The sequence below is a fragment of the Pygocentrus nattereri genome, chromosome 7, assembly GCF_015220715.1.
Source record: "Pygocentrus nattereri isolate fPygNat1 chromosome 7, fPygNat1.pri, whole genome shotgun sequence".
NCBI lineage: Eukaryota > Metazoa > Chordata > Actinopteri > Characiformes > Serrasalmidae > Pygocentrus > Pygocentrus nattereri.
The window spans coordinates 43,943,477-43,955,971 of NC_051217.1; the positions used below are offsets into that span (position 1 = coordinate 43,943,477).

Below are 12,495 nucleotides of genomic sequence, written 5' to 3' on the forward strand. Positions count from 1 at the left end.
ACAGAATACGATGATTTGCAAATCCTTTTCAACCTATATTCAATTGAATACGCTACAAAGACGAGATATTTAATGTTCAAATGGATAAACTTTATTGGTTTTTGCAAATATTCACTCATTTTTAATTTGATGCCTGCAACACGTTCCAAAGAAGTCTGGGCAGGGTCAACAAAAGACTGGGAAAGTTGAGGAATGCTCAAAAAATACCTGTTTGGAACATTCCACAGGTGAACAGGTTAACGGGAAACAGGTGAGTGTCATGATTGGGTATAAAGGGAGCATCACTGAAAGGCTCAGTCGTTCACAAGCAAGGACGGGGCGAGGTTCACCACTTTGTGAACAACTGCGTGAGCAAATAGTCCAACAGTTTAAGAACATTTCTCAATGTGTTTTTGGAAATCATGGACGTCGTGTCCTCCGGGCCAAAGAGGAAAAGGACTGTCCGGATTGTTTTCAGCACAAAGTTCAAAAGCCAGCATCTCTGATGGTGTGGGGGGGTGTTAGTGCCCATGGCAGGGGTAACTTGCACATCTGTGAAGGCCCCATTAATGCTGAAAGGTACATACAGGTTTTGGAGCAACATCTGCTGCCATCCAAGTGACGTCTTTTTCAGGGACGTCCTGCTTATTTCAGCAAGACGACGCCAAGCCACATTCTGCACGTGTTACGACAGCGTGGCTTCGTAGTAAAAGACTGTGGGTACTAGACTGGCCTGCCTGCAGTCCAGACCGTCTCCCATTGAAAATGTGTGGCGCATTATGAAGCGGAGCCCCCGGACTGCTGAGCAGCTGAAGCTGTACATCAAGCAGGAATGGGAAAGAATTCCACCTACAAAGCTTCAACATTCAGTGTCCTCAGTTCCCAAACGCTTATTGAGTGTTAAAAGGAAAGGTGATGTAACTCAGTGGTAAACACGCCCCTGTCCCAACTTCTTTGGAATGTGTTGCAGGCATCAAATTCAAAATGAGTGAATATTTGCAAAAAGCAATAAAGTTTATCCGTTTGAACGTCTTTGTAGTGTATTCAATTGAATACAGGTTGAAAAGGATTTGCAAATCATCGTTTTCTGTTTTTATTTATGTTTCACACAACTTCCCAACTTCATTGGAAGTGGGGATGTACAATAAATACTTATTAAGGCCTTCAATTTATAAAAAAAGTAATTTCAGACAAACAGTTTTAGGGTTGGACACACTGCAAATATGGCTGGCTAAAATAATAAACCAATAAATAAGCTTAAACCACAAAAGTAACTTCCAAGGAAACTCATTATAAAGAAACGCATCACTACATCTCCACTGCACCTTAAATATTCTCTGAACGCATGCTGGCGTCTTGAGGATATTTAAGATGAAAGTATGTTCTGCCTTCAAGGAGCCATATGTAAAACAACAGAAGCCCCCCCATTGCTTCAAAGGACACCCTGAACTTTGAACTTCCAGTGCACTGAACCTATTTAAGAAAAATGTTAAATATAAATGAGTCCCAAGAGCGAAACAGGACAGCATTCATAGCATCTGAGAAAAAGCTTTGCATGTGTGATAACCAGCTTTACTTATTCAGCTTTGACAAATCACAGAAACGCCTGCACCAGACGCTCAACAGCAGATGACCTCAATATGTCAGCAATTACGGCAGCGCAAAAAAGCCCAGAGAAAACACGCAAGGAGGATTTCAGCCCACATGGACACATCCTCACTACTTTATGACTGCATTCAGTCCTCAGTCACTATTTAAAAAAGGAGAATAGACAGACAGATAGACAGACAGACAGATAGATAGATAGATAGATAGATAGATAGATAGATAGATAGATAGACAGATAGACAGACAGACAGATAGACAGACAGACAGACAGACAGATAGATAGATAGACAGACAGATAGACAGATAGATAGATAGATAGATAGATAGATAGATAGATAGATAGATAGATAGATAGATAGATAGATAGATACATGCATACATTGATATATAGAAAGAAAGATAGACAGACAGACAGATAGATAGATAGATAGACAGACAGATAGACAGATAGATAGATAGATAGATAGATAGATACATACATACATACATTGATATATAGAAAGAAAGATAGACAGACAGAGAGACAGACACAGACAGACACATAGACAGACAGACAGACACACACATAGATAGATAGATAGATAGATAGATAGATAGATAGATAGATAGATAGATAGATAGATGGGCAGATGCTACTGCAGTGCAGTATATCGTTGCTGTCAGAAGAAAACCTTGTATCTCCAAAATAGTAACTTTACAGGAGAAGGAATAAACATACTTCACTTTCAATGTAAATCACTGGAACCAGAATTTTTCATGTCATTTTTGGTCATTTCTTTTAGACCATTCATCATAAAATTTACAAACACTGTAAAGAGTAACAGATACTTTCAAATTATGTCAAAAACTGAAAAATGGCAAAAATGGAGATACAAGGTTTTCTTCTGACAACAACGATATGCATGTTAGATAGATAGATAGATGGATAGATAGATAGATAGATAGATAGATAGATAGATAGATAGATAGATAGATAGATAGATAGATAGATAGATGGGCAGACAGATCGATAGATAGATAGACAGACAGACAGACAGAGACAGACAGACAGACAGACAAAGTGCTGAGGGTATCCACCATATGTTCAGGAAAACGTATTATATTTTGACTTAATTTATATGATAATGATAAATATTGTCATATTGCCCAGCCTTAAATATTCAGGAGAAGCACGAAAGAAGAAACTCAAAGCATCATATCAGCATTCCTGAGATGCTCCCGAGATTACGGCAAGACGTGGCAGCGCACACACACATACACACACGGTGAGAGTCCCAGGACTCTGATCCCAGTCTCTCTTCACACATGCTGTCAGAGTGAAGAAAGCCCCAGCGGAGAGATTTAATAAATATGAATGGAGGTGTGTGACACACTAACTCTTCCCCCTAATGTGACACCCAAATGATTGCGAGGGGCTCCAGAATATACTAGGCAATGCGCCTCCCATCAGGAATATGAAAAGAAATGTTCCCCTCCTGCTGCCACACTGAAGCCTGAGAGCATACAAATGAACCTCCATCACTCCACACCTGGGCTTTCATACTGCCGGCCTCTTTACGCGAGAGCATGATAGCGAAATGGCCCCGTTGTTATTACGACTGAAGTTTGGGGAAGATTTAAGGTGGTTTAAACGAGGCATAAATCTCTCTAAACCATCTCTGATGAAGTGAAAGGGGAAGTGTGGATTGGAATCAAACTTTCTGCACTATTTCTGGAGGGGGGGGGGGGGTCTTTTATCTGGAGTTTAAGAGCTGCTATTTATCAGTTCTAATTCTATCCAACGAGCAACACCATCACCATCATTCTTATGCTCGTACTTAATGAGATGAGAAAGTTTGTTTGAACTCCAACTGCAGAGTAATGACAATGTTTATGTTTATACATCAGCGTAAACAGAAGGCTCTAGATCTTCAGGCCTGGGTTCAAAAGAGGTGACAGTGAAACAACGGAAGGCGAGAACCCAACGCGTGCAGAAACAAATGGAGTCATTAACACTTTAAGGTTAATTAAAAAACTTCACTTTTTTCCATTTAATTTGCTCTTCTCAGTTAATAATGTCCTTTCAATGCTGTTGATGCTTCCGTTTAAATTATGAATTTTGAAATCCTAATACTTCTATTTGATGGTATTGTGGTGGGTCAGTGGTCCAGAGGTCAGCATTCGGGAGTCATTTCTCCACACAGAACTAGGGCAATTCTGCTCAAATAGATCTGAGGCTGCGACGCCACACAGACCTTCCCAAATCACAAAGGAGCTACTCTTCCATTGTCTCCCTTTCCACCTTAAACTGGTAACCCCATTGACACTGGATCTGGGTTACAGCACTGTTCAAATCTAGTGGTGACAAGAAAACAAACAATACGCATGTCTATTACATACCTTCACACTATGGTCATTTCTCTTCATATATACAAGTGCATAAGCTAGTCTTATTTAACATTGTGTTTTCACTTGTATAGGTACTTGCATCCCCCTGGACCTCAGGTAACTAGAAGTTTAGATTTATTCCATTAAATGTCTGCCATAATAAAAGTCACCTTAATGTTCATGGAGGTAAGAGGTGAACTACAGATGTGTTAGAGTGTCCTAACATCACAGTTTGTCACAAACTACAGTGAGTCCAAGAAGTATTTGATCCCTTGCTGATTTTCTTTGTTTGCCCACTAATAAAGACACTATCCTTCTGCACTTTTAATGGTAGATATATTCTAACATGGAGAGACAGAATATCAAGACAAAAATCCAGAATATAATTTTAAAGAATATATTTTAATTAATTTGTATTTCAATGAGGAAAATAAGTATTTGATCCCTCTTGCCAAACACACTCAATACTTAGTGGCAAAGCCTTTGTTTGCAAGCACAGCGGTGAGACGTTTGTTGTAGTTAACCACAAGTTTAGCACACACACCAGGGGGAATTTTGGCCCACTCTTCTTTGCAGATCCTCTCTAAATCACGAAGGTTGGTGGGCTGTCGCTTGGCAACTCTGACCTTCAGCTCCCTCCATAGATTTTCGATCGGATTGAGGTCTGGCGACTGGCTGGGCCACTCCATGACCTTAATGTGATTTTTCTTGAGCCAATCCTTTGTTGCCTTTGCTGTATGTTTAGGGTCGTTATCATGTTGGAAGACCCAAACACGGCCCATTTTCAGATCCCTGGCAGAGGGGAGGAGGTTGTCCCTCAGGATTGTGCGGTACATGGCTCCATCCATCTTCCCAGTGATGCGGTGAAGTAGCCCTGTACCCTTGGCAGAGAAACACCCCCAAAACATTATGCTTCCACCTCCATGCTTGACGGTGGGCACAGTGTTCTTGGGGTCATAGGCAGCATTTTTCTTCTTCCACACATGGCGGGTGGAGTTGAGGCCAAAAAGTTCAATTTTGGTCTCGTCTGACCACAAAACCTTCTCCCAATAACTTGGTTCATCTTTCAAATGATCATTGGCATACTTGAGGCGCGCCTCCACATGTGCTCCCTTCAGCAGGGGTACCTTTCGGGCACTGCAGGATGTGAATCCATTGTTGCGCAAAGTGTTGCCAATTGTTTCCTTGCAAACTGTGGTCCCAGCTGCCTTCAGGTCATTTGCTAACTCCTGCCGAGTGGTTGCAGGACAATTTCTGACCGTTCTCAGCATCATTGCCACCCCACGAGGCGAAATCTTCTTTGGAGCACCGGGCCGAGGTCTGTTGATTGTCATGTTATACTCTTTAAACTTTCTGATAATTGCACCAATAGTTGTTACTTTCACATCCAACACCTTACTAATCTTTTTGTAGCCCATTCCAGCTTTGTGAAGGTCAACAATTCTGACTCTGAGGTCCTGTGACAGCTCTTTGGTTTTACCCATGTTGGAGACTTGAAATCTGTGTGATCTGTCTGATTCTGTGGACAGGTGTTTTTCACACAAGTGATTAGTGAGAACAGGTGGCTTCAGGTCAGGTAACAAGTTGATTGGGAGTGTCTAACTGGTCTGTAAAAGCCAGAACTGCTAATGAATACTAAGGGATCAAATACTTATTTCACTCCATGAAATACAAATCAATTAATATATATTCCTTAGATTTATTTTCTGGATTTTCTTTTTAATATTGTGTCTCTCCATGTAAGAATACATCTACCATTAAAAGTATAGAATGATCATGTCTTTATTAGTGGGCCAACGAAGAAAATCAGCAAGGGATCAAATACTTCTTGGACTCACTGTATGTTTCAGAACGAGCAAACACATATTTATTAGACAAAACCACGATAAGTGCTCACTGATCCAAACCGAGACCCGAACGAGTTCACACTCTTGAAAGTACATTCAGTGCTGACAGAACCCTGGTGCATCTTTTATACACTGATAGGAAACAGAAAAGCACCTAGCCTACACTCTGTTACGCTCTGCTATGTACAACATGGACATGAAAACGATGCAAGTCTTCTCGGAGAAGATTTAAAAAAGTTTAAAGGCCTGACACCGTTTTCTCAGAATGCATCGCCAGCGAGACGCTGGAGTAATCATGACAGAGGTTCTTGAAAGAAGGTACAAGAGAACCTTCTCAGTTACAGCATTTGGTAGACTTTTATCCAGAGGAATAACAGCCATATTGCAGAGGTGTAGCGTTAGGAGTCTTGCCCAAGGACTCTCAATAGCATAATATGTGAAGCTGGGAAACTCCAGTCTGCCATGTGGTGAGCAGCAGTGTTATACACTACATTGTGCCAACCAAGAGATCACAGCTGGACCTGTCCAGAAAACAGGAGGCTGGAACTTGCAATGAAATCTATAATAAACAATAATAAATAAATGATTAAATAATACAACAAAATATTTTTTTCATGGGCTGAATAGGATTATGCCGTGGGTCTGACTTGGCCCGCGGGCCTTGTTTTTGACACATGGGCTTTAGAAGATGAGGATCTTTCTGGAATAGAAAATAGTATACATACTGTATATATTTTTGTCTTTACAGGGTCACTCAAGGCTAATAATGCAAGAGGAATCCTTCGACTCTGGGTTAAACCCACCTGCACAGGTGTAGCTGCATATAAGTGTGTGAATACAATAGAAAAGGAGGCACATACCAGCACTGCCTAAGATGATGCCTGGTGGTTAAAAACAAAAAAAAACTGCACAGTGCAGTTCCAGTCATCCCTCAAGCTGCTAAATCCACAAATGTCTCTCATGCTTGCCTAATCTTGTTGGCAAACCTTTCCCCTTAACCCACAAACATTGGCATGCAATCTTGACTGATACTAGAAAAGAGGAAAGCATGCACTGTCCAAAATAATCTACATAATCAGTGAGCTCAGTAACTTTAAGATGCATCCACTGCACTCGCAGCATGTTCAATCACTCTGGGATGCTTTGGAGTAGATTACATGAGCCTATGGTCAACATGTCTAAAGGCTAGAGGGATTTAGAGCCTACTAGCATTGGGCTGTGGACCACCGGAACTGCATTATCTAGAGTAATGAAGCTCCAGCCAATATCTTTGGGATGAGTTCAAGTGTTTCAGAACTCAACATCCAACCTCACTAATGCTGAATCAAATCCTCACAGCAATGTTCCAACATCGAGGTTCAGCAAAGGAGGACAAACTCCCTGTTAATACCCCACATTTCAGAAAACACACGACATGAGCAAGTGTCTACAAACCTTTGGACAGTTTATTTGAGAAGAAAACACTTTTTGTAATCAACTTTAGCTCGTCTAGCCTTTTCTTGACACTTGCTATTTCACTGTTGGCATCCTTTTTTAACCTATCCTGACCCACTGTCCATTCACATTTTTTCCTCCCCTTATAAAGTTTAATCAGAGCACTGATCCAGGACCTTTTAATATTTTACTGACAGCAAGAATGAGCTGATCCTATAGCAGCACTTCCTCTTCCTCCTCAAAAGCTTTAGGCTGAGATCAAACATGCCTGAATTCACTTTTATTCACCATCGGCATCCAAGCCAACAGTTTCCTTTGATGAATACGCTCAATGCACAGACGCTACTGTGTTCATGGAGCTTTCAGTCATACGAAAGAGAGAAAAGTGACTCACAAGAAAAACTTTTCGTCCCAGACAGGGTTGAGGTTGCCAAAGATGGTTTTCGTCCTCCGTTTGGTCTTGCCCACTTGGACGGTGACGTAGGGGTCACTGGAGCCTGTTTTGTCCTTGGCCTGTAGGCCTTGGGCACAAACAACTATGGGAAGAAGAAGAGAAGGAAATGTTTACGTTAGATAGAAAAACAGGCAGTTTTGGGTTTAGCCTTTAGGAATTCTTAATTATTTTTACTTTGGTCAACATTATTCTTTGCAGAAATGTTCCTACACTCTAGCTGGAATTGGGTCTCTTTTCAAGTCAGAGTAAACACTTGCTGCTCTACAGCTGTAGCACTCAATTTACTCTGCCTTCATTTATTTAGGGCATTCTGCAGTTCTTGTACTTCATATACTCCTAAAATGAAAGTCCAATGCTCTGAAAACATGTATTTCTGAGATCCTGCTGGTGTGGGTTCATGCTGGTTTTCTGTCTTTCATGCACACAAAAAGCAATAGCACCCTCTTGTGGAGAATCGTTCGACTGCTACACGTGAGTCAGTGAGCTATAAATGCACTCACTCATTAAAAAAATTTCATTTATAGTATTTATTGCTGGTCCTAAATGTTATTTCAGTTGTTTCAACACAAAAAATGCAATGTGCCATTTGTCTATTGTTTGTAGTGTATCGAAAAATGTGGTATGGCTTGGATTAAAATCTGAACAATGGACAGAATTTCTCTGCTGATTTCAGTGGGCTACAAATGATAATTAAGCCCTCCAATGAGGAATTATGCAGTAATATAAATTATATATATATATATACACACACACACATTAAAAAATTATTCAGTACCTATCACAAATTATTCAACAATAATAATACTATGAATTATTCAGTGACTACTATGAACTATTCAGTACCTACTATAAATTATTTATTATCTACTATAAGACGTGTGAGTTCTGAAGTTTTTAGAGTGGGGAACTGAAGTGCGGACCCCCATTCAAACCATTTAATGAGCTAAATTAGATAAACAATGTCAGCAGGATGCAGCGTACACTTCTAGTATATTTTGAATGTGTATTTCTGTAAATTTGGCACAATGTGTGCTGTAAAAAGCACCACACAAATAAAACTGAATTGAATATATTCCATGAGGGACCTAGGAGGTGTATTTAGAGGAGCAGAACCTAATGGAAGATAAACCACGTCCGTCTGGGGCATCAGGCTTCCAAACAGCTTTTGGTTACTTTCATTACTCCTTCAATCAGAAACAAAAGCCATAAAACGCTCTCAGAGTGTGGGGGTGTGTGTCTGTGTGTATGTTAATAGTATACGAAACAGTCGATGAGCGCAGAAGCCGAGGCTCCTCCAGCATCACTCAATGCAATTGTAGTATTTCACACAGCACCATAAAAGGACTGAGAGTACTTGGTGATTAAAAATGAATGAGTGAGGTGATGAATTATTCAGGGTACATATATCCTTGGGCTTGGAGAGCTACAGAGATTGGTGCAATGTCACCAGGCAGGGTGGAGGAGGCAGATTTTGGAGAAATAGAGCATCACTGGGCTTCATGATACTAATGATGCTGGGTATATTACACCAATTAACATATAACCAACAATTAACAGAGCGAAACTTTAATTTACATTCATTTACACAGTGATCCTACACTCTTAGAAAAGATGATTCCTCAAGGGTTCTTTAGCTGAAAGAAATGCTCTTTTTAAAACCATAAACAATCAAAGAACCATCAAATTGTTCTTTAAACTGATAGAGAATGTGTTGCAGATGGTTCTATGCCAAGCCTTTTTGAAAAGTGTTCTATATAGCTCCCAGACAGGTTCTCTCATTGTTACAACTTGGCATTGTTGCAACAGAAGTACCAGTTTGGTTGCTGTATAGAACCCTTTTCAAAACCATCTACAACACATTCTCCATCAGTCTGAAGAACCATTTCATGATGCAAAGAACCATTTAGTCATGCAAAGGGTTCTTTGAGTGTTTATGGTTCTATATAGAAACAATTTCACTACTAAAGAACCCTTGAAGAACCATTGTGTAAGTGTGCATCTGTAGTCGAGACATGTCTGGAGTCCAAATTTTGCTTCTTCAGAGTAGAACTGAAGGAGCGAGGCCAACATGGCTAACAAACACTAGAACTCAATAGTCACCCAAACAGCCCAAACCGCAAACATGCTTCACCAAAACGTCTTTGGACCTGCTCAAACCACACCCAGGTCTAGAGTAGACTGTGTGGTGTAGGCCACAGTGTGACTGTGAGCTATAGAAAAGAACAGCCACAGTCAATGTTGATCTAGAATCAGTATTTGTAACAATGACCGTCTTAAATGCAAAGGAATCTAATCCAAGATCAGTCCTGATCTGTGAGTAGAAGCCCTGGTTTTGCCTGAAACAGCTACTCATAGCAATGAAGTTTTGCTTATTTCTATAACTCACCATAAGTTATACTTACAGCCTTAATGAAAACCTGCCTGTGGCTTTGAGTGGGTTGAAAGAAGTTTTGGTGACATACTTCTACAGAAATGATTTGAGCTATTTGACTTCTAGTGTTTGTTAGCAATGTTAGCCTCATAGCTCCAGTTCTAAACTAGAGAAGCAAAATGTGGAATCCAATCATTATCTGGCTGATGTTTGACAACATCTGATGTGAGTGGAAAACTGGGTGAGTTAGATTTTTGCCAAACCATTCCTGTCATCAGCTAGAGGTAGGCAAGTTGATATTAAAAGATCGCATTATTGAGATAAATTATGCTACCCTATGCTTTTTAACCATTTACATTTATGGCATTTGGCTGACGCTCTTATCCAGAGCGACTTACAATTTGATCATTTTACACAGGGAGGCCAAGGTGGTGTTAGGAGTCTTGCCCAAGGACCCTTATTGGTATAGTGTAGGGCGCTTGCCCTGGTGGGGGATTGAACCCCAGTCTATAGCATAGAAGGCAAAGGTGTTAACCACTACACTAACCAACCACCAACCAACCAACCATTTAATGGATATTGTCAGTAGTTTGAGAAAATGGAACTCCATACTGTGCGACAAAGCTGTTTCACTGGAACTGGTACAATGCATTGTGAGAAGCCTTCAATAAAAATTCATAGTTTCCCTGTATTTATTGTTTTTTATAGTATTTCCTAATGTTGCATTGCTGGTTTTTCTCTGTTGAAACGTATCAAAAAACCTGAAATATTGTGTAGCATGTCATGTAGAGACAAAGGTCTTCGCCACCTTTCTTAACACTTAACGCTTCAGTTGTTAGCAAAGCACACTGGTCCTTATTAAACATACATTTTATTAGAAATTCCTCTCTTGTAACTAAACCTTGCTTATGTACAGTTCTGTGGTCAGAAGATGACCACTGATGAAGCGCTAGAGCAGGGGTCAGCAACATGCCTGCCCTGTTGTGGCTCCACAGCAGAATTAGATTTGGTAATTAGCAGTAAAATAAAGTTCTGCTGACCATTTAAAAATAAATGGTCTTAAGGAGTTATGTGTACAGGGTTACGCACTGAAGGTTGGCGCGCAGACTTCTGGTCACCATTGCAACACAGACAACACTCTCACGTAGCTAGTAGCTAACAAAAAGGCAGCGAGAAAGATTTACGAAGAACACTGGTAATTTAGAGATTATTTGAATGTATAATCACTCCAGCTGATTTTCTAATGCATTTAATCCGCAGCAAGAAACACTTAAAAATACACGAAGCTGAAATCAGCATCTCATTCGAAGTTGCTCTTTCCTCCTTACGTGGTGCAGCAGTTACATTCCGGCACCTCAGGCAGCATTTAAGTGATACTTTTTTAATCCCAAAAATGGGGAAATTCCACCTCGGCATTTAACCCAACCGTGAAGTGAAACACCACATACACACTAGTGAATACACACACACACTAGGGGACAGTGAGCACACTTGCCCGGAGCGGTGGGCAGCCCTATCCACAGCACCCAGGGAGCAGTTGGGGGTTAGGTGTCTTGCTCAAGGACACCTCAGTCATGGACTGTTGGCACTGGGGATTGAACCAGCAACCTTCCGGTCACAGGGCCAGTTCCATAACCTCCAGCCCACGACTGCTCCCTTTGAGGACATGGACAAGAAGCTGGCGAATGAGAAGCGGAAAACTTCTACTTCTGCGGAAAAGTTTCCTGCTGGAGATGAGAGAAAAGCAGCTACAGCTAAGCTAAAGCTTAAAGCAGAGCAAAGTTAGTCTTTATTTTCGTTTATATTTTTCAGCCTGTACTAGCACATCAGCACATACTGAGACATACTTACAGCCAAGATGGTAAAATGGACTTAAAACGTGGCTCCCAAGGTGGTTTGATTTTTGTTGAAAGGGCAAAATGGCTCTTCTTAACATTTAGGTTGCCATTCTCTGGGCTACAGAAGGCAAACTGTGCATCAACAGTCTGGATCTGTTCACCTATATAGTGGTAGGGCTCACAAAGTGGACAGTGAGTGTATAATATATGTAGTTTATTTTAAAAGTAGATATTTAACTATGATATTTTACTGGCCTCTATTAGATGTAGAGGAAGAGACAAGGGTTTGGGGGAGTGGCAGGGGTGGGTTGCTGAGGCGGTTTCTGGACATTTCTGGGGGAAAAACTTTCAGAGTTTCTGGGCTCTAAGACTTCCATATATAATATGAAATCAGTATGTGCTGTTGCCAAAGTGAAAGAAGATCAATGCACCCTGGTGTTTATCAAATGAATAATAAATAAATCAGGAGTCCATGAATGCATTCTAAAAGAGGGGGAATTCGATTCAGCAGGAGAGACAAATTAAACCAGCTGCATGCTACTTTGTCTCCCTCTCTCCTTCTTTCTCTCCTGCGTATTGACACTTTTGCAGAAGTGC

At 40.7% G+C, this 12,495-nt stretch overlaps 1 protein-coding gene across 3 annotated transcripts in view; it reads right to left on the reverse strand.

The window, feature by feature from the left end:
- Positions 1-12,495, reverse strand: part of LOC108411445 (protein unc-13 homolog C-like) — a 331,641-nt gene that overhangs the window by 248,361 nt on the left and 70,785 nt on the right. For all 3 annotated transcript variants that reach the window (XM_037539851.1, XM_037539850.1, XM_037539852.1), the window contains one exon: positions 7,630-7,771. In XM_037539851.1, the coding sequence (XP_037395748.1) occupies positions 7,630-7,771 (142 nt within the window). The remainder of the gene's footprint in view (positions 1-7,629; positions 7,772-12,495) is intronic.